At 41.6% G+C, this 27987-nt stretch overlaps 1 protein-coding gene and 1 long non-coding RNA gene across 7 annotated transcripts in view; one reads left to right on the top strand and one right to left on the bottom strand.

Annotated features, from left to right (window-relative positions):
* The window catches only part of chd9 (chromodomain helicase DNA binding protein 9), a 75850-nt gene that overhangs the window by 9071 nt on the left and 38792 nt on the right, over window positions 1-27987 (top strand). For 4 of the 6 annotated variants that reach the window (XM_062420199.1, XM_062420188.1, XM_062420179.1 and 1 more), the window contains exon 3: window positions 18628-19037. In XM_062420199.1, the coding sequence (XP_062276183.1) occupies window positions 18628-19037 (410 nt within the window). Of the gene's footprint in view, window positions 1-11238; window positions 11246-16227; window positions 16419-18627; window positions 19038-27987 lie in introns of those variants that run through there. The other 2 variants (XM_062420218.1, XM_062420209.1) reach the window with 2 other exon arrangements.
* Window positions 14161-16109, bottom strand: LOC133981497 (uncharacterized). The gene is made up of 2 exons (XR_009925303.1): window positions 14752-16109; window positions 14161-14663 (listed from the first exon to the last, which is right to left on the bottom strand). It is a non-coding gene; the product is annotated as an uncharacterized LOC133981497 (long non-coding RNA).

Below are 27987 nucleotides of genomic sequence, written 5' to 3'. Positions count from 1 at the left end.
CATTATCACAATATAAAATGACATATTGAACTATTTCCCACCCTTACTGACAGTGGGTAAGCTGGCAAACTGTTGCTCAGCTCAGTACACTGAGGCATAGTTGGACAGCTTGATTATCTTGATTTTTAAATTGTGAACATGTGATTTTTTACTTTCTTTTTTGGACCTACATTTGTGGCTCATTTTAAGTGTATTCTTCTTTTTGTTTTCTTGAGCCCAACCTTAATTTATATTAATTTTGCTTTGATACACTTACTGGGTGTGGTTGGTTATGAGAGATGCGTTGGGCAACAGTAGCAATGTAAACCACCCTTTCCTGCCAACTCAAACTGAAAGATGTTTGCCACTGTGATTTTAGTCCCCAACATTGCTACTTAAATCTTTTAAATCTGTCAGCAGCTGGTCTTTTAATCATTTTTTGCTCCTTCCCCGCTACCATATTTTTGAACTGATATTAGCATATTTTAAAACGTCTGACCTGATTTGCTGCTGCTAAAGTGTATTTTCAATGAGTTGATAAATCTTTTTTTAAACGAGTCCAGACTTGGGTACATTTAGCCTAAAGGGGAACTTCACTGATTTTATGCAGGTGACAAAGTAGTGAAAAAGTAGTATAAAGCCATTTGTGGCTTCAGAGGGAGCTACATGAAGTGTAATAAACAGTCAGGACTGAAGACTACAAGTGTGGAGTTAGAGAGAAGTGAGCTCACCCAGACCTCTGTAGCCTGCTCTTCATTTCTGCTGGCTCGAGGCTAGCCGCTACTAACATAACACATCCGAATTTGTACAGTTGAGTGAATCATGTTGCATTGTGGGTAATGTAGGTGCCAGGTTTTGACAAGGAAGAGGAATGAAAAAGTCCTGCTTTTTTCTTCTTCTTTCTTTTATACTGTCAGCTGATTGCAATGTTAAATCAGTGGGTCATTGTTGTATAGCTTCTATGTTTTATTCAATATTTACTGATTTGTCCTGTAGCTTTTTTTTGCCTTGTTATTGCACTCTGCAGTTTTGTCATTTTTGTCAGACCTGAGGATGTAAATGTAAGTGTTATATGGCTCCCTTGCTGAATAAAGGAGGAGCAGAGATGGGAGTGGACATTGCTAGTCTGGGCTGCTGTAGCCACTAGTAGGCCCCCTGGCAGTGACACGGAGCAGGTGCCTCCTCCCTGTCTGCACTGCTGGTTTAGATTTGTTCATCTGACCGGGTGTTGCTGCTCACCCTGCCTTGGCCTCTGAGCTGCTTCGCTCAATAAGCAACTGAGGGGGCGTGCGTGCGTCTGTGTGTGCGTGTTTGTGCGCTGGCAAGTAGGGTTGGCTCTCGTATGTGTGTCATCCTAGCTTTGTTACTTCCTGACCTCACTGAGGTTTATATAACTCCTAGCCAACCAGCCGACCAGACTGGGACGGCAATTCCATAATCAGCCCTGAAACATGACACCATGCAACACCCCGGCCCTCACCCTGCCACCCACATGAGCCACACATACACACACGCGCTCGCAAACACATGAAGACTTTGCACACAAACGCACACCTCTGAGAAACCTGTCGCTTCTGTGGCCACATGGTGATAGGTCGTCTCATTCATGCTTTCTCTGTTCACCCCCCCCCCCCCCCCTCGCCCGCTCTCGCCTGCTCGCTCTGTCAAGTGTTCTGTCTGTTTGCATCCGGCCTCATCAGCCTGTCTGCTTGGAGGCCTGCCAGATAAGGGTGGGGGCGGGGGATAACTAGGGGTCAGAGGTAAACAGGAAGTCAGGCGGTCTTTGCTGCAGGCGGAAGGGGTGGGGCTGCAGGGGGGGAAGGCCGGGAGGAGCCGGGGGAGGAGAGGGAGGGAGGGAGGGAGGGAGGGAGTCGTACTTGGACTGAGTGTGTTAGGAGCATGTGGGAACTCAGCCAGCCCAAACTGCACAGTAGGTCTGAATTTAAAGTATGCTCTTTTATTCTGCTTTTCTCTCCTTCCCTTCTCTCACTTTGCCTTCTTCTCAAGGGATTAAAATGGCTTTGAATATTTTCTGGTGGCTGTGTGTGTTTGTGTGTGTATTCTCGGCGGTCAAATGTTGAGTTGTGTTTTTGTGTGTGTGTGACTGGAATGTGAGGCTCTTTGGTTGTGACGTGAGGCAACCTCCTTGAACTCGGGTTAACCTTTGACTGTTGAAGAGGAGAAAGCTTGGTGGTTAGAGCAGTTCCTCTGGATATAAAAAGATTCAGTTTGAGGAAGAGAGCATGAAAATCATTTGGAAATTGGCCTCAGTGTAGACTGCAACAGAGGAAACAAGAAAGGCATGAAGGGGTAATGACCCCTTTGCCCTTGTGTTTATTACTGAAACAATGGTTGTCGTCTTATAGTGTGAGAGGGAGACTGTATGAAAAAAAACTCATTGACGAAAACGTCTTAATATCAAGTAAAATCCAAAAAAGGTTAGTTAGAGTAAAGCTAGTTCAAGTTAGAGTATCTGCAATAACTTTCTCATTCTTTTAGCAGATGGTGAATGTTTTTTTCTGTAACACACAGTTTGACTTTGAAAGAGCTTAATGTCACATTGTCCAAAGAGCTGGCAGTTGGCTTACTGGTTACTGATTGGTAACTTCAGCAGAAAGGTTTGCATCCGCAGGAAGTCATTAGCCAGTTGCCATGGACGCACGTGTTGTAAGTCAAAACTGTTTATTGAGTGTTATGCTTGTACTTTACACCAGTTTCTGATGACGAGACATTTCACTCACTCAAGTTTACTTTTTAAAGAAAAAAGTTCACTGTTGGCAATGGCACGTCATCATTGATCATCACTCGGTATGTAGTGAGTCAGGCTACTATCATCTAGTTTCACAAAACAGGTCAACTTAAAAGTGAATCATTTTGGTTTAATTCACCTGGTCACTATTGACATATTTCATTGGATGTCAAAATTGCAGCTTTGAGTCACACAGCAGACTTTTACAGCAGTCAGTGTGCAGAGCCCACCTTGGTGTTCCTGTTAATGTGCACTTTCCCCGGGTTGGTCTAGTAAAATGTGGCAAGACTCCCATATACCTATACCACACACCAGCGCTTCTGCCATTGTAGTCGCTGCTGCCTTGATGTGGCTGTATTACGCAAGTATGTCTGCAGTTCAAAGTGCTTCCACTCTGCTGCCTGGGAAATTCTACATAAAAATTGGACTTGCAGATTTTATTTAACTATTTTACCATAGTACCCCTTGGGAGAATTTTTATACTGTATATTTCTCTAAAGCAAAAGCCGACACAATTTTAATGTTTTTCCAATTATTTTTTTGGACCAAATTCACAAATAAACCCATATAAAATGGAGACAAAATACTATGGATGTAAACCAAATTCTGCCCAAAGTGTGTCCTGTACCAGTGCTCACTGTAATATCATTATTATTATTATTATTATTATTATTATTATTATTGGCATAGCTTTACTGTGTGCAATAAATTGTGACCTTAGTGACTTTAGAACTTGATGATAACTTACAAACAAGAACACACATCTTATCCTGCAGCTTAACTTGTCAAATGAGTCACCCCACAAACATTCACCAGGGAAAAGTTCACCATGAATGTCAGTAAGCAGCTAGATGGATAAACAGCATGTAAACATACCTGTAAATGTTGCTTTGGATCTGTTAGATACTGGTTTGGTCGTTGCTCTTTAAAATCTCTGTAAGCGACTCTCTGTCTGTCTATGACTTGGAGCTACAGCAGTTTGTTTACTTTGTTTTTAATGCGATGGCGCGCAGGTGGTTGAGTGGTTAAAACGCATGCCACATATGCAGCCGACCCCGGTTCGAATCCCAGCCGGAGGTCCTTTGTTGCATGTCACACCCCCTTCTCTCTCCTGTTTCCTGTCTGTCTACTGTTACTGCCGAAAAAATCTTTAAAAAAAAATTTGTACTTAATCCAGAGTTCATGTGTGCCAAACTGTTGGGGGCGATGAGTACGGATCATGGATCAATTAAATTCTGTTATACCACTATTTTTCATTTGTCAGGTCAGTTTTAGGAAGAAAAAGTTTCTCCTGTGTAATGTTTGGGGTTTAATCCAGCCTCTTATTTGTCACTCTTAATTTACTGACTTCACCCAATCAGTGACAGAAATCAGCCTGTTTGTTCTGCTCATGTTTTTAAATATTGTTTTAATAGTCAGTACCGTTGCTGTTATGTAGAGCATTAACTTGTAGGGATGTCCATATCAAGTTTTTCTGGCCTAACCCTGATCCTAAGCCTTAAATATTGAATATCTGCCAATACCGAGTCAGATATGATACCTGGATTCTAGCAGGAGATATGCAATGTAAATTCAATTTGCACAAATTGAATCAATAGGTGCAGCCTGTTGATTTTGAAGCACATTTGTCTTGAGTTACTTAATCCAAATAATGAAGATTGTGGTTCAAACTATTAAATTGAGCTTAAATTACTGATGTGATATGAATTAAAGTTTAACTGAAGAATGTGACTCCTGAAATAGACTTTGTTAACGAAAAGATGTATCACTGAGTTGGAGGTGTTGAAACCACAGAAACACCCAATCCACTGGTAACTGAACAACAGCGTCACAGAATGGAAATTTCTCCCTCACAAATGATCTTTGGCCCAGTACAGCTTGCAGAAAGCACACAAACCCAACAACAATTTGTTAGTTGTTAGTTTAATTTTTGCATGTCATAAAGTTGCGCTCAGAATTAACAAAAGTTCATTCAATCAAATGACGGTCACTTTACTGTTTTTGGGTTGAAGTAGTTAACAGAACAATATGGAGAGAGATAGGAAGAGACGTGTGTTTGGATAGCAGCTGACCCAAACTTTGCATTTCTAAAACAATGTGGCTGCTGAGGTCTAAGTCATTCATCTGTGCCTCGTCCTCTTGCTGATTTAATAACAGGTGAGGAGGTGTGGGTGTGGAGACAATAGTCCTTTGTAACATGTATCGCGTGTATACCTCTCAAATATTCTGTTACACTGGGAAATACATCAAAGTACAGAGATTAGACGCTCTAACTTCCGTTTCACTGGGACTGTAATTAACAACATTAGTCCTGTTTCCATTAAAATTTAGAAGGTGGGAACTTTACAGGAACGTCATCTCACAGCCGTTGTGTCTCCATTGCAGAGTAGGACCTTAATAGGACTCACCGGACTTTGGAGGCGACGTAATCATTCTGCAACAGTTTCGATCGTCAGATAATCGGTTGTGCAACAGTTTTGATTCTGACGTCACCGAGGCGACGCACCAAAAGTGCTTTGAGTTTACCCAATCAGCACCGAGTCAAACTCGAGCCCCACCCAGGAATTTTTCGGGGCCGCATGGAGTACATACCCCGAGGCAGGGACTCGTTTTGTAAACCTGTAAAAGTTCTGGGAGATTGTCCTTCAGGGGCAGTTCCTGCTATGGAGACAGGCGCGAGTGGAATTGGCCCTATAGTGAATCCATGTATTTGGTCAATGAAGATGTCAGAATTTCGGGTCACTCGCACTGGTGTGCCTAAGTAGTTTTTTACAATCACACACTAATTTTCAGTGGAATTTACAAGCCAAATGCTTGCACTGCAGGCTGTTGTAAAGGAGAGCAGCGCTGCAACCAATAGTGTGAGGTGGACAAACACAGTAGAGTATAGTGATGAAAGGATAGTCATTTGATAGGTGTTACTTTAACCAGTACCAATCCCTTAATAAAACAGCCACATCCGTCTCTGATACCTACCTTTAGGAACCACTCAGGACATCTCTATTAACTTCTGTTATATTATCATTATTATTAAGATTGCATTTGCTGCTCTCTTTTTGCCCTGTTTCAGAGCCTGGCAATCACTCTGATTGTCACAGTGATTGGCTGCGCTGAAATGAGTTATGTACTATATATACATGGCCACAATTGGATGAGATGCAGCAATGAAAGGATGGTAAAACAGTCCAGCTTACCTCTGACAGCCCACTCTCTCTGAGTTCAAATAGTGTTGAGTGTCTGTCCACAGAGTAATCAGTCTTATACCAACCTCTTAAAGTGGTGTAGTGTGAGGGTGGATTTATACTTGTACATAAAAGGGTTACCATATCTATACCAGCAACTTGTATAGGCTCCAGGGTTACTTACTTAGATTCAGCTGACATGCGCCGCTATAAAAATGAAGCTACACATTGGGGTTCCCATTAACTCCTTGCATCGACTATAAATTTGCCTCAAATGCATTTTCCTCAGTTTCAATGTGCAATGCAGTCAGTTGGCAGGCCTGAATAGGCTGTGTGTGATTTGAAAGTAAAGTAGTACACAAAACCCACACAACACAAAATAATCATGATTTAAGCTTTATTTTCTCCTCCAGACATATCTTTCCAAAACAGAATCAAAGCATATTCATGATAATCTCATTCATGGCACAAGGGGCCAGCAAAGAGCAGAAAAGCCTATTCTGCTTTTAGACATTAAATTGCAAATGGCGAGTCCTACGTTTTCGGTTCCATTGATGAAACCGTTTTGCTTCAGATGTATTAGTAGTAGTAGTTGAAGAAGTATATGAACATATATTGGCGCACAGTAGTGGTATAACCGAACATAGATCTGTGATCCGTACTAATTACCCCCACGGTCCGGCACATATGTGAACCACAGATGAACTGTAAAATTGAATGTCTCATTGGAGACAAAGTAAACAAACTGCTATAGCTACAAGTCATGGTCAAACAGCAAGTTACTAACAGAGAATTTTAAAGAACCACAACCAAACCAGCAACTAGAAGGTCCGAAGTAACATTTGCAGGTATGTTTACATGCTGTTTATCTATCTACCCTAACTGACGTTATTGGTGCAGTTTGTTTGGTGGCTCGTTCAACAAGTTAAGCTGCAGGACAAGACGTGTGTTGTTGTTTGTTGTGTTCATGTTGAGTTATCATCAAGTTCTGATGATGTGGACGTGTACTTTTTTTCATTTTGCTACCATGTTTAAAGGAAGAAGGTATCATGCCTCATAGTGCACTTTAATTTAACAAGATTTTATTTAAACATCATTTGAAATCCTGAATGTGGTTTTCATTTAAGACCATGGGCAACCGTTCCTAGCAGTGTTTTACAGAATAAATGGAAAGCAAAGTTATATATATATATATATATATATATATATATATATATATATATATATATATATATTTTTTTTTTTTTTTTTGTTTGAACTGGTCAATCTGAACCATGAGTTTTGTGATCAGTTGCACTCTGGATATCAGCTTGAAACAAATAATTATTCGTAATAAATAGTTTTGACTTCGACAGAAAACATGAATCTGAACACTAGTACTATAACAGATCCAATTCATCATGTCCTTTCTGTTTCTGGAAGAGAGCCTGTGTGCCTGACCTCTACAATTCCTGCGGGGATTCATTCCACAGACACTTGCCTTGCACTTCGCAAGATTTCCCCCCTGTGGAATTTAGAGCAAGGGGAAAAAAAATCCTTACTTCGTCAAATCCTGAAGGCTGCTGGTTGATTCTCCTCCCGCTCTGTCTTTCTTCTTTTGTGCGCGGATGTTCATGCTTGTGTGTGTGTGTGTGTGTGTGTGCGTGCGCTTCTCTACGCAGGCATTGGCCCCGCTCTCCCCTTGCAGTGCTTCAATAATGAAGGAGTTGTAAAGGTCTGGCAGTAAGCCCCTTGCTGAATTCCCCCTCCACCTCATCCCTCCCTCCCCCTCTGTCTGTCTCTCTCTCTCTTTCACTCTCTCTCTCTATCGCATCCTAAGGGACCTCCTCTCAGCTCCACTCTTCAGTTTGCACAGATGTTCCCATTAATGAATGGCATCATACGGCTTGCTTGTTTTGCACAGTCGAGCTTCACTTCGCTGCCTGGTGTCTGACCTGCGGTGCCATCTCTGATTCAAAGAGAACCACCTCATGACTCAGAACAACCGCCGTTACAGAACAGCCTGGACGTTCACAGTGTTGGTTTGTGACGCGTCATGTTAAGTAAACGAAAGCCTTGTGCTGTTCAATATGCAAAACAACACCTGCAACCGCTTTCAAGTCCTTGTCTCATTTCAGTAATAATCAAATACCTCCGCTTTTCCAGTTCACATTTGAAACAAAGCCGAAGTGTAATCTAATTAGCTGCAGGTTTATCTTTAACCTATCACTCTGTTTGTCTTTGCAATGAAGGATTAGTACCAACATTACTGGTGTGCTTACTACTAAAATAAAATTAAAGTTGTAATAAATCTGAAACTTTTAAGACCTTTTCCAAAATGCCCTAGAATAAATTTCACATCACTCTTTAAAGGGAACTTGCACGTTGCTACTGATGTTTTGTTGCAGTTCAACAAAAGTCAATAAATAATGTGAGAACATGAGTACTATTGCTGTACTTTGACTTCCTCAGAACAGATTTAAGTATATTATTTTATTGAGCATGAAAGAGGCCTGCATTCAGAGTGATGAAAAGTGTTTGAATAGGAATGGATCTACAATGGCACTGCTGCCGTGTAAAATTCAGAAGTCAGCTACTTTTTGTAAAGGGTGTCCCTCTGTGGATAGATGGCCTTCTGCTTTCACTTTAGCTCATGCTCACCCAGCGCACGCACACAGCGCTAGCCCTTAAAATATCATCTTAAATCTTGCTGAGCGACTGCCCTCTGAGCTGACACTTAAAGAAACAAGAAGGGCACATGCCCTAGTTAGAATCACTCCGTTTTCTTCTCAGTCACCAGGCTTGATTGAGGCAGATCCAGTCCGAGTTGGTACTCTGCACAACACGCGAACCCAAGCCACGGCAGCTTCTCACAGCTATCAGTGAATTAAAAGGTGTCATGACAATGCTAAACTAAGATACAGAGATCACGTCTCTGAGTTTAACTCTTGTCTGTGTGGTTTTTATTCAGTAGAAACCCTCCATTAAGATGAGGTTTGAAAGGCCTCCACTGATTTGGTCAATCTGAGTTTTGGAGGCCAACGCCCATCCACATCTCTCATATTTTAATCACACTGTAGTGATTTCAGAAACACTTTTGGCTGTTTAAATGCTAAAATGCAAAGAGGCCACTTCAGTTCAATACATTTGTAATTAAGTTGCCAATTATGAAAATGAAATGACTTTCAATTAGGAAGGTCTTGCCAGTTTTTAAGCGGGGTGAGAAAGATTTGTCAGTCTGGAAACCTCTTCAATGCTCAGAAAACCAAGTTCATGATCTTCACAAGGGCTTGCTCACAGTTGCTTAATGATCTAGTATATTCACGGTCGATGGTAAATCGAAAAAGGTTGTCCTCGCACAAGTATTTGAGTGTATGGATAGATGACAAGCTTTTATTTAGTGTACATACTGCTCATCTTGCATGTAGCAAATGTTAAAAAAGTCCCTTTCTCATCATTGAAACCTTTATAATTTGGTGCCTTGGGCATCATTGACCACTTGCAGACAACAACACTGGTATATTTTTATATATATTAAGTGATACTCAGTAAACGTCTTACCTGTGTACCCTTCTCGGTCTCAGCTCATTGAAAGAGTGTCCTTGTACGAAGAAAAGTACTCCTCCAATTGGTCTGTGGAAAACTGCTTTTTCCTACCATGCACCTTGGGCATGGAATAACCTGGAAAAAGATCTAAAATTAGAAACATTTACATCCATTGAAGAATTTAAGGGCATCATGAAGAATGTGGTGATGGAGCAATGTAGTTGTTTTTTGAGGAAAGGCAACTGTGTTTGAATAGCTGTTCTGTTTTAATGTGGATTTTTGATCTCAATCGGACTTTCTGGTAATATAAATGAATGATATCAGATTTGTCATATTGGCTGTCTATTGTAGTTTATTGCATGTGGAATTATTTTAATACATTCCTTAAGACTGGTTGATATATCACACAGTAAGGTTTTCACACAGCATTGTGGGTTGTCTCTTCCCAACTACCCCTTTGTTTTTTTCTAAAAAGGATAAAATCTTGTATGGACTGATAGAGATTGAAGGTGATGGCAGACCTCTTTTCTTTTTACCTTGCATTGGCTCTCTCTCCTCACAGTCCCCCCCTAGTGTTCACTTCTGTCCTAGCCTGATGACTCGGTCCTACAACCTGTATCTGCAACACTTGGATCCGCCTGCACTCATAAACCCTCTTATCAGCAACAGGGATAGCCGTCTGTGCTGAATTTGATTAAATAATGGAGTCAATTAGCTGATGGCATAATAGAAAGCTAATAGGCTGTCTTTGTTAAAGCTCGTTAGACTGGAGTAGCTTGGGAGTGCAGCAGGGCTGTAGTGGTGAGGCACATCCCTGCTACACTGGGACAAGTTAGTTATTTGTATTGGCATAGAATTAACCTGGTGTCAAGATTAGAGTGTGTGTGTGTGAGGGAGAGAGAGAATATGTGTGAAAGGAAGGATGGAAAGAAAAAAGCTGTTTGTATGTATTTACGTTTTTTTCTTTGTGATAATGGACCTCAGAGCTTTACGCTTGTATTTTATAAATATAGCAGACGCAGGCTTGTGCACACACACACACACACACACACACACACACACACACGCGCGCGCTTAAGGAATGGTAGTCTGTTGGCATTGTTGTGTCTTTTGGGACCAATACAGTTGTTAGACTTGAACTTTGCTTACCTCACTTTTTTACATTTTGGGCTTATTGCAAAGTTAACCCAAAGGATGCAGCAATATCACTGCCTGTGCTGTGCTGTGTGTTTTGAAATAGGCTCACAGTTCCCATATGACTAATAGTCACTGCTTAGAACCTTAAAACCAAAGAAAAGTAATTTTAGGAGTTGTCTGTTGATGGTATTTGATGGCTTAAATTGTCTTCTTTTTTTCTTAAAGTATTTGTTTGAATTGGTTATTGTAGCCAAGAAACTGCACAACAGCATCACAGGTTGTGTGTGTGTGTGTGTGTGTGTGTGTGAAGGTGAATGAGAATGAGAATGAGAATGAGGTACCTGCTTACTGAGCTCAAAAACTGCTGACCGGGTGCTTTTGAGCATGGCAGGGCAGTTAACCAGCAGTCAGCTGTCAATGGTAGTGTAGTGACAGTATAATGGTGGTGGTTTAGCGTCGTCAGGAAACTGTTCACAGTAAAGAAGTAAAAGAAAGTGTAATGTTTCCTAATAGTCTGTTACACTCGTCGTCTAGCCACTTGGGCGGTTTCACTTCTGTCACCTGATTAAACCTCTTTCATCTGTTACACTTTAGAGGCGCTGCTTGTTACGTAGCTGCAAGGGCGGGAAACCCACTTCAGTGAAGCGCAGGCAGCATGAGACAAGACGTTGTGGTAAACTTAAATTTAATCTTTTCACAAGTGTGGTACTGGCTGAGACAGTACAAAATGTTTTTTCCATTACAATTCTGGCCTGTACCTGTTGGAGTTTGAAGAGCAATCATTATTATTTGTTCCCACTACTGCACAATGTGCATAATATGACATTACATGCATGGTCACAGTACAGCAGGCCAGATTGAACAGGCCCAGACAAATAATAATGCTCATAGACTCTCAGCAGCTTCTTTAGAGGGCACCATGCTCGGCCTCAGCTACTGTATCTCTCATTAATACATGGTTCTATATTAATTGGTTGAGGAAGCATCGCTGCGTGTAATGTCTCCTTTCATATATCAATCGTGCTGTTGCCTCACACTCCAACCCAGCTGTGAACTGGCCGCCAGCCTCAGGCCTAATTAGTTGGGCCTAATCACACTTAAACTTAACAGTGCAATCCGTGTTATTAGCCAAGCCATAGGTATGAGATCTTCTTACGGTTGATGAGGCATCTCTGATATTTTTATCTCTGGGAGAAATAAGAAGGCCCCAAACCTTTTCTTATGAAACAGTACCAAGAAATGTTTTAAAGGATATCTGAAAAGTGAGGTAATGGCATCAGACATTCTGTTGTTTTGTACAGAGTTGTAGAAGAAGGCAGCTTCTCCTGTTGACTAACTCAGACTTCATCACTTATCCCCTAATCACAGATGTGTGTTGCTACAGTGTTTCCCACATAAATGTTTGAACACCCGGCCAAATAGATCTGCCAGCAACCTCAACCCCTAAAAATATATTTTGTACTTCCTCCTCTCTTAGGAACTGCATTTTAAGACGAGGATTCAACAAATTGCTACCAGACTGCAGCATTCATGTATTCAGTCAGTCTTATACATGCCTGAAAAATGCCTTTGCTAATCAGCTGTCAGTCTGTGTTGCAAACAGACTCTCAAGTATTGGATATCAGACCACCACAAATCAATTCTGAACCTCAGGGAAACACTGGTTGCTGTCTGATGGACGTGCAATTATGCTGCACTACTTTGTTGCAAGGGCTGGTTGTTATTTTTCTATTATTGATCCCACACTAGGAAGAGTCAGTGTAGGAGATCTTTGTCCATTTTAAATGATTAGTTAATTAACAGGAAATGTATCAGGGACACTTTTGATGATTTTGAGGATGATCAAACGAAATAAGCAAACCAAGTATTTTCTCTTAGGTTTTGGGATATTTTTAGATCAGATGTTATCAGCTGATAAAATTGGAGACTTGTAACACAAATTACAAGTCTGTGATGAGGGTTCAGCTACAGAACAGTAGCCCATAATTTTGTGTGTGTTTGATGCCTCGAGGATATTGTATATTGTTTATGATGCCTTTGGTACACTTGTGTATATGATTACACTGAGCTTGAAACTGAGTCCTGAATGTTTTTCTAACCACCAATTTAAGTAGCATTACTCAAACCAAGTATTGTTTTACTGCTTTTTTGCATAGTATTTAAAAGTTGAAATGAGCAATAACCATACCAAACCTGTGTATTGTCTACAGCAGTGTGTAATCGATCAAAATACCTCATTTTTTTCTCATCCACTGCACCGTGGATAATGTGGCCATTAACGCTGGGTGACATTAGAAGCCATTTGGCTCTGGATTTCATCTGTGTATGAGAATAGCATGCTGCTGCAGACTCTGAAGCACCGATGGGTGTTGGGTATCTTGTCATTTTCAGTACATTGCTAGCTCTCTTCTCTCATTTCCCTAATGGTGAGTTAGCGGGGACTCTCACGGTGGTACAGGCAAGAAATGAGAACGGTGGCGCACTAATACGGGTCCTTTGATGAGGAAGTAATGGAGTGTTCAGAGCCAGACACCTGTGCCTCTGCAGCCACCCTATCTCTCTGCATGCGCAAATACACACACACACACCAACACATTTTTTTCCCATTCGCTTTCTTTCACCCACCAGCTCTGCTTCTCCCCTCCCCTTCTCTTCCTCTCCCCTCCCTCATCTCTCTTTAAAGGAAGCCACTCCCTCTCATACAGAGCTGCCAGGCTTGTTTGCATATTAACTGTTCAGTTGCCAAGGAGCTATAGCTTCATGCCATGTGACCGTTGGAAGCATGTGTATGTTGTTGACAGTAGCTTTTTTTCTTTGTGCTTGTTGTGACACACAAACACAGCGAAGAGAAAATGCTTTATCAATGCCACTCAGACTCTGTGAATGTTTGTCACTTCTTGCCTTTCATCAAATGGTCTGTTGTAGCTGTATGTATCGTAGGTGTCAATTGACACTTGATGCTTCTCTAAGCATTGCTCTCCACCTTTACAGTGGGAAGGCCACCGTGTGCTTTTGCAAGTACAAGAGTATGCACAATCATTGCACACCAACTGCAGACTCAATAGTGAAGGACGTGGTTTTGTTTTCATTTCAATCGTTGAAGAGCGTTGAGTCGAGACTTTTTTTTTAATTGTCAATTTGAAAAGAGCTAAATTCCTACCTATATGACTCAACGCCGGCTACAGTGTTTCTGTGTGATTAGTCAAAGCGCTGTACCCTGGTGGGCATTATCTGATGGTGGATTTGTTTAGTTTGGAGAGGACGCTAGTGCTCAGCTCCCTGTAAGCATGTGGTCTGCTTTAAAGTCCAAACTCCAAGGCCTGGGCTGGTAGGTGGATCTGATGCCTGCTGCTGCAGCAGCTGCTATGCACGTTTTTGAAAGCAAAGCGATTGTCAAACACACATCGTAAACGTCTTTCCTTGTAAGTGATATACAACTGTAAAATGTAAAACTACTCAAAACACAGCAATATAGTGATAGAATTCCCAACGCCAGTATCATATCTGTGTTTTTACAGTGGTCACCCCCTTGTCTACTTACACACATACACATATTTTTAAAAAGGCTGTCCACATGAGTCCAGTTGGTCAGTTCCATAGGTTTATTTAGGTTGTAAACACAATGTTAAGTCATATTGTGTTGTAGCCAACACACACTTAACCACAGATTTCACAACACACTTAAATAAACTGAACAATACACTCACAACAAATTATTGCTTTGCAGGTAAGAGGAATCAGAATGGAACAATATGATAAATTATGCAACAATAATCAATACAAAATAATTGTATATAGGAAATTGAATGAGGTCATTGTATCATATTACATAGATATATAAATGAACACAACAAACAGTTTGTGCTTTTGCCAGCATTTAATATTTTGCATGTATTGCATTTGGCAATCAGTGCCCCAATTCCAACCTCTGTTAAGACTTGGCTTCAAAAGCATGCCCCCTTCCTACTCCCTGGTGTGTGGGCAGCAGATCTGGTTGAACCGCACAACTCCCATATGCCCGATGTGTACAGCTGCATGAAAAGTGAAGCAGGTTGTTGGCTGGACAACAGGAATGCTCAGCTGATTCTGCCCTGTAAATAAAGATTGAAAAGCTGATGGAGTGGGGGAGGTGTATCTGTTGGTAACTCAGGCCTGACCCAGTAGTGCTGTGTACTGTACCTGGCTTCAGGCCAGCCGTGTGTCTGCATAATTCCCAATACCATGTGCCAGCCGTTGCACATGGCCCCTGTAGCAGGCAGTCAGGAGTCCTCTGAAAGGCCTGCTCTCTTCCAAGATAGCTTCTGTCGCACAGGAAGAGCTGCATGTACTGGGCACATCCCACATTTTTTCTGAGGAGTCACAGCAGGATGACCAGGTCTTGACCCCACAAGTGCTTGAATTCACCACTGGTGACTCAGCGCAGTGTAAGGCTACAGTGTCTTGTATTGAAAGATTGAATTCATCTCTAATATTTAAACATTGGTGTGCTGTTTGTATCAGGAATATATTTTTAGCCTTTGGGAATGTGTTCATCTGTTTGTTCATCATGTACTTCTGGATGATGCTGTTCCATAAATAAATCAGAACATTGCTGGCAGTAATCTACATGAGCACCCAAAAAAAAAAAGCTACAATGTTGACAATCTGTGGTGTGGGAGAAATCCAGTACTTTGGGGGTTAAGTTGTGAAAGTTAATGTAATAACTGCTAGCACCATCTGCTGGCCTACTTCCTTACAAAGAGAGAGAGAGTGTGTGTGTGTGTGAGTGAGCGAGCGAGAGAGAGAGAGAGAGAGAGAGAGAGAAAAAACGAGTCTGGGTTTTAACGACATCTCTAATATTCATGCTGATGCATTTTGCTGCTTTGTGCTTTCATTTTCCGCCGCTCTGCCTGCCAGAGTCTCGCGCTCGCCACACACGCCCCAGCCAGGGAGAGGGGAGGGCAGCGAGGGGAGGACGAGGAAAAGAAGACAAGTGGGTGAAAAAGGAGGAAAAAAACAACCGGCCAAACAAGTAGGCAAGCTAACACAAAAAGCCTTTTTTCGGGTGTGTAATAAAAAGGAGTAACCTACCTTTTTTATACTGGGCTGGTGAAGAGGACGAGGAGAGACGCCAAAAAGGGAAACGGTAAAGCAGAAAGAGCAAGAAAGGACGATTCATAAAGAGGGGAGAAGCTCAGAGAGGCACAGAGAAGCGCACGCGAAAGGCAGTCGGAAAGAGGAATCAATGAGAGGGGAGGAGAGAGGAGGCAGGGGGAAGGCAACTCTGACACACACACGCACTGAGAGAGAGAGAGAGAGAGCGAGGGGAGACTTCGGTGAAGCCGGACGTCGGCGGAGCAGCACGCAGTGGCAGAATGAGAGCTTCCTGGACTGCCACGCACCTCCTCTACCGCCCACAGCGCTGCTCCCTCATCACCCTGTGAAGAGACAAACGAGGGCGAGAGAGAGTGAGTGAGAGAGAGAGCTCCCATGCGCTCCTCTTGAGCCCTGCCCGCTGGGGGAGGAGGAGACGAACGGCTCCAGCGCTCTCACACTGCCCGAGAAGAAGAGCTGACCGGGGAGGAGGAGGAGGAGGGGAGGCCAACGAGGAGAGAGAGTGAGGGAGAGGAGAGGAGAGGGGAGGGGGGGGGATACACACACCGCTCAAGGAAGAGCGAGAGAAAAAACCGACTGTTGAAAGGGAAAGAGTGAGCGCGTTTTGTAAGAGAAAGCTTGAACGAGCAACGGAGAGAGAGAGAGAAAAAAAACCCGGCGAAAGGGCAAGGCTTTTGTTAGCCGGTTGGAGAGGGGGAGGAAAGAGGAAGAAAAAAAACACCATGTCTACAGTGAAGAGGCCAAGAGGAAGGGTAAGTGAGCTGCTCTGAGAGCCGGGAGGGAGGAGGAGGGACAAGGGGGAGGAGGAGGAGGAGGAGGGGCCCGGCAGGAACTGAACAACCTCCTCTGCTACTGGCTCATGCTGCACTGCCGCCATCTTGAACTCATTGCTGCTTTTTTTCCCTCCCTCCCCTCATACTCATTTGCATGCTGTGTTAGACCTTATCAAGGCACACTAGAGTTACGGTATGTTCTGCCCCCCCCCCCCCCCAACTGCCTGTTCACCACCATACATCGCTTTTCCAGTCCTAGCTTTGTGCCTCTCTCCATGCTGGCCTGCACTGTTAGTTTATGTACAGTATATGAGGTGTGTGTCTTCCATGAGTTGAGCCTGTCAGTCACCAGAGAGCTACACTACATGTGGAAATGAAGGGAGGGAGGGGAAGGAGGGGGCGAGAGCGAGGGAAAAGCTGGCTGGCCCAAATGGAGCTTTACTCTACCTTTTCATGGGGCTGTAATTGTCCCCACCGTTTTCATGGGACTACGTGCTGCTAGAGAGATTGAAATCACTGCAGTGCTGGCAGGCTGTAATTTCAGTTATTTATAGATGTATTACACAGCTGCAGTGCTCTCAGTTTTGGTGCATTTTATCTTTTCTCTCCCTCTCCTCTCACTGCTCTCCCCCCTCTCTGATAGAAGCCTGTTTTCGTATATATTTTTTCCCTTCCTCTCACTGCTTCTTTTATTTGCCCTCATGTTCTTCCGCTCTTAAGCATTACTTTCAACCCCTCCCCCTCTTTTTTTTAACCATTAACTTGAATGAGAACATTCCAGCATGATCCAGTAAATTTCTTCCTAATAGCCTGAGCAGCGTTGCACATGTGAACATCATAATGCAGCTCTTGTATGTATATGTTTGTGTGTGTGTTTACTCTCCTTTCTTTTCAAATGCTAGTTATTCAACCCCCCCCCCCCTGCACCCCCACTTTGTTGGTGAGCTTAATTCTCTTTATTTAGCTAGCAGTGTGGAGAAAAAAAAGCAACTGGCCGCGCCTGGGCCATGTAGGCATACGCAACTCATTTTTAGATTAGGTCATCCATTTATGGGTTCCCTCTCCTTTGGGCTCAAGGCCCACCACAAGGCGCTTGTGTAGGCATAACTGCAGTCACGCCATCTATTATTCACATATTATCACGTATCAGGCAAGCTGGATTATTTATGTCTGCAAGACTCACTGTAACCTGCTACGCCAAGCCAGTGTTTACTCTACCTTTTTTTTTTTTGAATAGCTTATTCCACCTCAAAGAATTTCATGCGTATCAGGCTCGGAGAGTTTTCTGTCACACGGTTTCAGAGTTTGAATCCTTCCTACCCGATCTAAATGAATTCTTTGGAAAAACCGCCTGCCGTTCACATGCTTAACGACTGCTTGTAGAGCTAGATAAGAGGCTGGCAGTGAAAGTGAGCATCATGCTGAGACACACAGGTACACCCCCCACCCCCAGCATCTGAGACGGGGACAGCAACAAGCTCTGCTGTCTGAGTTGTTCACACAGTCATCAGAAGGTTGTGTTTTTCTGAATGAGTGATACATGCAACGGTCACACCGCAGCAACATTGCAGTTTTGCTTTTTTTTTTTCACCAAGCCTGTCTTTCATATTTGATAATCACATTTTTCTCTGCTTACTTTAACAACAACTGCTGGTACCCTTTTCTGTAATTTAAGAAAACGGTTTTCTTGTATTAGTTATCTATTAGCTGAGCTACATGACTTTGGAATAGACTCATGCTCTCTGTAATAACGTCATCGCTTGTGTGTTGAATGTATGGACACATGTTTTGAACGATCCTGTGTGCTGATCTTTTTATACAGAAAAGTAACCTAAGAGGTGGGATGAATTTCTTGTGAAACCCGACTGAAAATATCTTCCTTGATAGATCTTTATGTGGAGAAATGCATGATTAGGTGATTTGTGATGGTAATCTATGCTCATGTAGCACCTGCTTTGTGTCAAAATCCATCATGTGTTTGAATGAACACAGTCAGTGCAAGGATGGTCAAAGCTATGTCCTCCTTTGTGAGTGGTAAAACATCATTCCCAAGCACTCCACTGTACTTCAAAGGTCAAATGTCATCTTCCATAGGTTTTTGTGTCAATAGGTCTCTGATTAGCACTTATACTTAAAGACTATAAAATAATGCTAATTATCATTCTGATTTTTCTTCCTCTCTCTTCAGCCTCGAAAGAACACTAATGGTCCTGGTAGCCAGGTACGGGTCCTCAGTCCCCCAATGAAGAGCAGCTCATCGTCCTCCTCCTCTTCCTCATCATCTTCATCCTCATCCAGCTCCTCGTCGGAGAAGAGGACCTCGCGGAGGACACATCATCAGATGGAGTCAATGCAGTTGGAAAAGCAGGAAAAGGCCAATAGGATAATATCAGAGGCAATTGCAAAAGCTCGTCAGCGTGGTGAGAAGAATATCCCCCGGGTCATGAGCCCTGAGAGCTTCCCCAGCTCTTCCTCTCAGCACAAGACCCACCGGGACCGCGAGCATAAAGGAAATGGCAAGGCAAGGCCAAAAGAGAAGGCCTGTAGGAAGGCCTGCATTGTACCTTCCTCCAAGACCAAGCAGAAGGCCAAGATCGGGTATGTAGTCATGCAGCCATCACTGCTGTAAAACATAAGTGTATTGTCATTTGTCAAAAAAGAATCCAGTAAGTTGAGTAAGTTCTACCCTACCCAAAGAAACGTGGCATTTCTTTTAACCTGAGGCGAGCCTGGACCTGCAGCTTTTAATGAGCCCTACTGACAAGTGACATGTGCCACTGCAGGAGCTAGACTCCCCATTGTACTACCATATCTTAGCAGGGTTTTTTTGTTTGTTTTTTTGCATATTCGGCTCAAAGATAGGGCTGCAATGATATCTCTTTTCATAACCAGTAAATCTATTAACAATTTTCTATATTGATTCTTAGTTTATTTAGTAATATGTAAATAATAACAAAATGAACATAACAGGTTACATAAGACCACTCTCATATGTTGATACTTAAATTGACACAATGATACATGTAAATATCATTTATCAGTGTGATAGAGGGAAAAGTAGCATGTCACACAGTGCAAAGCTGTTATCAGCAAATGTTGGTTATAATTGAAAGAATAAGATTATTTAAAACATTAAAATGAGTTCATTTTATTTTTCTACAGATCAACATACTTTTAGCACTACTGACCATCATTTTATCCATACCTAAACAAAATGTGTAGTGCAGACTTTCCCTTCTTTAAGGACTCAGCAAATTCTCTTGAAGCCTCTTCATTTGCATCCGTTCTTTATAGTTAATATGCATAACCAAGGGCAAGCTGTAAAATGTCACGAAGTACAGGCAAACCAACATGCAGATGTGCAGCGTTAGCACACTTGTCTTAATTGCTCTGACTTAGGGGAGAAAACTGAAAAATAAAATATAACCTGATTCCATCAAGTCTGAGGGATTTTAAGTGATGGTTAAGAATTTTTGGATGTAAGGAAGGTGACACGAGTCATGCATATACATACATACATATCTATCTATAGAAAAATATAGAGCAGCAGTGGAGTATTGTACTGATTTAGCTCATGATACTAGGTGATTTTCCTGGTGCATTTTTACTAGCGTACATTTTCTGCCTGTGGGGAACAAGATGGAAGCTCAAAGTTCAACAGAATTTACAGCACACCATAGCAATAAACCAGCCTAAGTGATCAGCATACACATGGGAGGAGCAAACAAAGGCTACATTTACATGCAGTGAGACAGTGCAGGCTTGTGCATTCAGGAAAGCAGTGTTGATGTATAGATAGTATAATCCGCCTCCCATCCCCACATTTAACGGCTTTAAGCAGTGTGTAGCTATAAGCCACACCCAACGCAAGCTATTGAAATATCAGCTTGTGCAGATGTGGGAGGGCTGAGGCAGACAGCAGGAGGAAAATAGGAATGTAAAGACACGGTAATGTCAAATTGTGCAGCTGAAAAAGAATGTGTATTTGAGAATACTCAGCCGTGAGAGCAATTGACAATGGTCAGCAAGAATATCTAGCTGGATGCTGCGTTCATAATTAATTAGATGAGCTAATGAGAAAGTTGTGGCAGTGTTTGGGAGAACAGTGAGATGATGAATGGATCAGTCATGGTGGTACAGTCCCGCTAGCTTTGCAGCTTTGGTTGGATTTATTTGTTTGGTGATGCACAAAGTAACTCAGGCCTCTGAGCTTTTCCATTAACTAAAGAGTTGTTAATCTGGTAGCATCAAGCTCAGTTTTGATCATTTAATTAAAGCTCTGTTTGATCACGTAGTTTAACTTGGAGGCAAAGCACTTCTGAGATCAGAAAGCTTAACTCTACCTTTGTTTGTCGGTCTGTGTAGACCCACATCTTTTCCGCTCCTAACCACCTTGCCGTCGTGGAGACACAGTTTATGAAACCATCAGCATTTAATCAAATGTAATCTTAAACTTGTTAGTTTTGAGTAGCGGTTGACAGTTGGTCTACATTCAGTCATTCAAACACACCACTGATAACAATCCTTGTTGTTACAAGGTAATGAGCTGTATAACCCATTTTTATTCAGTGTAACCTTACTTGGCCTACATGAGGAAGGTGCATCAGATCAGGATGCTTGCAGCATAGCCTGCTTACGGAGCCTAATATTGTTTCAGTCATCCTTTTTATAGCCCTCATTACATCATTGCATTCCAGCCATTTTGACATCAAACTAATTCACTCAGGTCAGATGACAGACTAGCACAATCCTACAGAAAATTCTATATAGGCCATTACCTTTGATACTTGCTTGAGAAATAGTTTTTGTGATTTGTTCATTAGAATTCTCCAACACAGCAAAATGCTCTCAGTTTGTAGTGAGAGGAAGTGTACTGCAAAGCTTTTAAAGTTCACTTACTACTCCTCATTTTGCTGTGACCACTGATGCTCCAGTCTGTGTAAAACAGGGTAGGTCACCGCAGACTGTAGGTGCACATTGTCATCAATGAGCTTCAGTCAGAATTGTCACAATTGCATCAAACATGCATGATGTTTACAAAGGAGGCAAGACAAGTCTGATTGTGACCCTAGAGTTTGTCCTGCCTAGTCAAATCTGAATGCTGTGATATTGTGGCTTAAATCTGCAGTGGTTACATATGTGTGTTATGATGAAATCTTTTCACAGGATTCATTATAGAATTCACAGCCTATAATGTCTTCTGGCTTTGGCTGTAGTGATGGTTTACTGTTGTAGCTCTTACTATGGGTTTTTCCCCCTTTTTTTTCAGGGACAGACGCTAATGTCTGTCCCTGACTGAGTGATGAAGTTACACCATTGGTCAGCCGAATGGCGCCACTTCCTGTATCCATTTTCAAATCAAAAGCCTTCTAGTGTTTTATATGCAGTCTAGCTGTATACTGGTCTTTTTGTTTTAACTGAGAAAAGAAGTTCAGTCTGTATATGACAAGAAGCTTGTGGGAGTGTGTGAATATTTCATATGAGGTGTGAAGATTCATAGTTAGTAAATGCTTGTGCTAATTGAGTGTTTACCTTCCCACTAATTAGAAACGGCATAATAAAGAACAGACAATTTGCAGTAGATTTTTTCCAAAGAGCTGTATGTAATGATGAAGCTTACTCTGAGCAGCATGGATGTGATAACCACGGTGATGTGGAAAAAATATACGTAGGATTGGAAAGTCTTATCTTTACTTATCAATTATGACAAAGTTAAGCTAATAAACCTCCCTCTGTTCCAAAAAGGTCAGTGGCAAAAACAGCAAGTTCAGTTTGATTGAGGCAGGCAGTTTCCAGGCCTTGAATCATGAGAATTCAGAACATGATCAGTCACAAGTTCATGACAATGTAATGTAAACAGGAAAACTAAAACATAAATACAACTGTTTTGCCCTGAATGCCAAATGACCAGATCATACTTCCTCTTTTTCAACATTTGCCTTTGGACTTATTCTGGAAGCTAAGAGAACAAAGTAGGCAAATAAATTGTGTTTACAATAATCCAAAAGTATTGTTTTAAATGAAAGTACAGCAAATTCCAAGAAAAAGTAGATAATACCTGTAAATGAAACTGGGCTTTCTAGACACAAGTCATACATTATTAAACATCTTACACTGGTACTAGTCAGTACATGTGGACACAAGATAAACAAGAGGAAGCTCGCTAGCCTAACGGAACAAACATTGTACCCGTAATACAACACGACTTTGTCGTAACAGGTGTAACAAATAACACTGTGACAAGTCTCAGCATAGCTCACTTCAGTCAGAAGGGAATAGCTGTTGTTGTGAATTTGTAATGACATTCGTGTTTTAAAAGTGTGTTTTTCAAAAAGATGAACCTCTAAATGAGACCTGGTGTGTTTGCTCGCCTGTGTGTGTCTATGCAGAAGCGGTTGCAATTATAACGCACATCACATAAGTGCAGTGCTATTAAAAGACAGCGCCAATGGACTGCACACTTAATCCAAAGCCACAATTTAAATACATTCAAAAGGACAACGTTTGGATCCAAGTTGGACCTTCATCAGGTAAAAATCTTTTTAAAATAAAAATTGTGGCTTTCGAGTCAAGTGTTTGGGCGTTCCTCTTTTTTCATTGGTGCTTGTGCCTACTCACCTACCGAGACGGAAAAGTTGTTCTGTTGTTAATGTGGGGTGAGAAGCTCCAGGGAAAGATTCATACTGGAGTAGAGTCCTGTTCATATGCATGCACCACCCAGGGTCTCCCCATGAAATATTAATGCATCTCAGCTGCAGAGGTAATAACCTTCCACTAAAGTCATTACTACAGCCTCTGCTAAAGGATGAGGATGCGTGCAGGCTTGTTTTCAGAAAACTTGTGTGTGTGTTTGGGGTTTGAGTATAGACTCTCACCTCCATTGAATTTGATTGTTGTTTAAGCAGAGAATGGGGCCTGAGATAAGACTATTATCCTAATTGTCTGTGTAGTTAAAGGTGTGTTTCTCTGAGACCACCACACTGTCATGACCACCCTGGTTTCTACTAGAATCATCAGTTCCATTTAAATGGTAATCAGAGCCTCCTAGATTACGTAGTTTACTCTTCAAGCTGCTTGCAAAGTGAATTAGGGGTCATCTCATTATGTGTAAAATCTGTTTCACTGATGAGAAACATGAATGAAAGCAGCCGAATAAAATATGGTTGCACCAGCCGCTTTGACAGGTGGACTCGAAACATGTTCAAGATAAATGTTACATTTTTGTCAGTGATCTGCTTTTTTTAACTATTGTGTTCTGATATGAAGAAAAGTCCTTTTTTTAGAAATGTCTTTACAAGGTTTGAAGTTTCCTTGCATTAAAAGACAGACTGCAGTGTTGAGCATTTATCTTTGGAAAAGAAAATATTGCTGTGAGTTGTGGTGTCGATTTCTAGCAGACAATAATTTATGCTGAGCATAACATCATCATGTGTTTAATATATTAAATAAATACACTGGTAGATTTTTAGTTGTGGTGTGAAGCTGCTTTACAGGGTACTTTTTGTGTATCACAGGATTTATCCTTTGGTGAGGCAAGGGTTATTTTACAGGCCCGGCTTGGCTCTCTGCAGGCTGGAATTAGCTTTTCAAGGCAGCCTACCTGCTGAAAAATAACCTAATATAATCAGCAGATGAAAGCACTGTGCCGCTCATTCCCTTTTTTGTTTCTCCCTCCCCCTCCTCCCTTTACATTTTTTCCCTAATATAAATGTGGTTCTTCCAGCGTGCTCGAAGCAGAGGATCCAATGTTTCCTGTGAGCAGGCATGTTCTAAATATGCTGATACTACAAAGCAGCAGGGTAGCAGGAAAATATCAAACAAAATGGTGCTCATGAGATCAATTACATGATAGAAAATGGAGGTTTAAGTCTAGCCTATATGCCACAGCGTATAGCTGTTCATATTTCAGTGCTCGCCTGCTAGCTGTCTAATCTCTTCTCCTCCAGTTTTTCATTAGGAAAAGCCAAAGCTGTTTTTTAATTGTTTTCCTAGTTAATCCCTTGCAGTGTGTGTGTGTGTGTGTGTGTGTGTGTGTGTGTGTGTGTGTGTGTGTGTGTGTGTGTGTGTGTGTGTGTGTGTGTGTGTGTGTGTGTGTGTGTGTGTGTGTGTGTGTGTGTGTGTGTGTGTGTGTGTGTGTGTGTGTGTGTGTGTGTGTGTGTTCACATGTGTGCCTGTGTGTGATATATAAACATGTTTGTGGGCTTGTGTTGCATGTCTTAATGTTGAAAGTTATGCTAATGTAGGTGTGTGTGTGTGTGTTTGTGAGTGTGTGTGTGTGTTTGTTTTTCTTGTGAGTGTGTTAGCGTTGCCCGTTTTTTAAAATATTTGCTGAATAAAGCAGAAATCCCCTGTGTGGCCATGTGCACTACGCTGATACACTATTTGTCTTTGAGAGGGGGCTTGATTGTACTGTTACTACTGTTTCCAGTTGTATGCTGCTGTGTGGCACTGAGATTATAGCCTTCCATTCATAAGAAGGGGGATTTCCTGACAAGGACCAGCGCTACTGTCTCAATAAGCCCCTCAGGATGAGACACACGCAGACACACACACACACACACACACACACACACACACACACCATACACTTGACAGCAGTTTCAAAGACAAATCAGTCACACACAATCTGTATTTTGGAGGTAGATCATCTATGAGGGAGAAGGCCTTTCTGAGATTCTTAAGAATCACATTGCAGTCCTGGCCTGCAAAGCGCTCATCATATCTTGATTCTATTAAAATCAAACCCTCACACATACACTCCCAGTGGCAGCATGCCAAGTAGGGCAGGACAACACTGGGGGACAAGGGATGGAGGTTATTTGGCACAATAGGAGGATGGGAGCCAAGTAAGCCTTGAACAGCAACTAGCCTATCACTCTCAGGAAAGAGCTACTGGTAGCCTATCATCAGGGATCACTCTAATGTCAGATCAGGGCCAGCTGTAGTCTAATTAGAGATGCAAGCTTATGTCTGGATGCCCTCTTTAAATCCTGATGGGGAGGCAAATGAATCACCTTCTCCTCCTCCAGTAACAGCAGCCAGTAGTGGAAATGCAACTAAAAGTGTAAATATGAAACAAGATGGTGTGTGGATGTGAAATTAGATAAAGTTCTCAGAGGATATTAGTTTTGTGTCTGCATCAGTACATTCTTAATGAGGAAATAATTGAAGTAATGGCATGTAAAAAAACAAAACAGACAGAAAATGAAATGAAATATGTTTTGAGCATTGAGATTTTGAAATGAAACGTTTGTTTTTATTTCTTGCTTCAAAATAATTAAACATAAATCAAGCAAAGTTTCCCTCTCATACCCAAGTGCTGTCAACACTCAAATCTCCTTTTGTTATTTCCTGTTTGAATTTTAGAGAAGCAATCACTTCATTGCCTCCTTAAGTCAGAATAAACAAAGCAACTATCACAAAATACAACTGAAGTTAGCCTTAATCAATCATAGAGATGAAAAGTTTTGGATCATCGTGAGTAATTTAGGAGTAGTTTTTTTTTTTTTTTAGATATTTTATCATTTAAATGGTTGTCAAGAAGAAGTCCAACACAACCTGAAGAAATGTCTAAATGACATTTAATACACCAGTAGTGTTGTTTAAAAGTAGGACTGCTCTTCCACTATTACTAGTGGAACATTTATAGTATAGTATAGTTTACATATTTAATTTTTTTTTACTGTTGTACTACTTAATCAGACGACTGAGGATAGACTGATTGCATTCCTTTCTGTTCCTTTTATTAATTTGGTTCAATATAAATGATGTGGTAGTTGTTCACAAAGCTCCCTGCAAAATGCTTTGACATTTGCTTACAGGCCTTAATGGGGCCCAAAATCTTTTTTTAAAAGCAGGCTTCCATCAAATAAAATAACCATTCTGACAAAGAAATGTGCCTCTTACTCTTGTGCAGAGCTCATTGCACTGTGGACTGCGTGGGGTGAAATTCTGAGTAACATAAAACCATGTGTGTTTTTCTTTGTCAATGTGTATTGCAAAACATTTGAGGCTCTGAATGTGTTGCTGTCATCCCATGATTCACCCTGAGTACACTACATTACTGTAATTCTTCAAACACGGTTTAGTCATTTTTTGTGAACCCTTACAGAGTCACGTGTCATATGTTCATTTGGTTGACAGACACTGCTATCTAACTATGCGGTGTAGGTTTTCTGCTATGTTGCTGGTTAATAAGATTGTAAAAGGAGACCTATTCTGCAAGTGAACAGTGTTGAAATGAATGAAAAGGTTTAATTTCAAATGACCTGGGTTAGTTTGTAATGCATAATTCTTCTGCACTATACTGTGATAGAACCAGCTTTTTTATCTTGTAAGACATGTTTAGTTGTGGGGAATATATGCCTGTGAGCTTGTCCAATGTGTTATTCTCTTTCAAATGTTTATATGACTACATGGAGCGATAGAAGAGTTAAACTGACTGCTTTCAGATTCTCAGTAAGAGACTGATTTGAGTTTCCTCCTCTATCATTTGTGTTAATATACTGTATGTCAGCTTGTTGGGCAGCATTTGACTCAAAGGGAGGGTATGCACTGGTGTTAGTAAACCCCTGGGTGGTCCTGTGTGTTACCCGCAGCAGGGTGGAACAGGCTGTAACCATCACTAAGATGTGGCTTGTGCTTTTGGTGTTTTTTTTCCCTCTCTGTGTCACTCTCTCTCTTATTCTCTCTTTCTCACTCTGTATGTGTGTGTAGAAAATATAGTTTTCATCATATGAAATTCTCACTCTGTCATGTTGCCCTTGTGAATGCCGTGCTTTACAATACAGTAGGCAAGGTGCCACCTCACCATCCATGTTTTCTGTCTGTACTGGCTCAATTGATGATTTCACAGCCCTCAAATATCTCGTTTCACAGTTCAGGTTTACCCATATGGGGATCAGAGAGAAGCTTTAGCCCTGTTATATGCTGTTAGCTGCTGAGCTGCTGCCTGGTGATGTGACACTGTTATTCTGCCAGGCCCGTATCCTAGCCAGCTTTTATTTGGTGGAGTAAGAACATTGTGTTCTGTCCCATTCGGCTGCTTTTATGATGTTTTTCTCTCTATTCTTCTGGGTGTCACAGCTGGTTAATTTTTTATTTTCTTTTTCATTGTGTCACTCTCACTTGGCACCCTTGTCAGCCATTCATAGTATCAGTGAACATGCACTGGTGTTGTTTTTCACAGGAAGTGATGTCACCGTGAACATTGCAGCCCACATTGCCAAATAACACTCCCAAGGGCACGTTGCATGGCAACCATAAAGTGTCATTGTCAAGAGGATTTGTGAAATGTAATATCATCCAGAGGGGGTAGGGACACCAGAAAGAAGGGACAGTTCTTTAGCACCGTGCTGCTGGAGGAATGTGCTGTATCCAGTGCAATACTGTAGGCATTTGTGTGTCCAGAAATGTCTTTAATAGAGATTATAGTCTGTATCAGCTCTTTATGTTTTTCCTAGTTAGGCTTTTTGGTTTAGTAACTCTAATCAGTGTTGACCAGGTGTTGCTGCTAATGTCATAACCGATCAGCTAGACCAGCTTATCA

This window comes from Scomber scombrus, chromosome 1, assembly GCF_963691925.1.
Source record: "Scomber scombrus chromosome 1, fScoSco1.1, whole genome shotgun sequence".
Lineage (NCBI taxonomy): Eukaryota > Metazoa > Chordata > Actinopteri > Scombriformes > Scombridae > Scomber > Scomber scombrus.
Note: the sequence above shows the minus strand (reverse complement) of the source record. Positions and strands in the feature narration are given on the sequence as shown.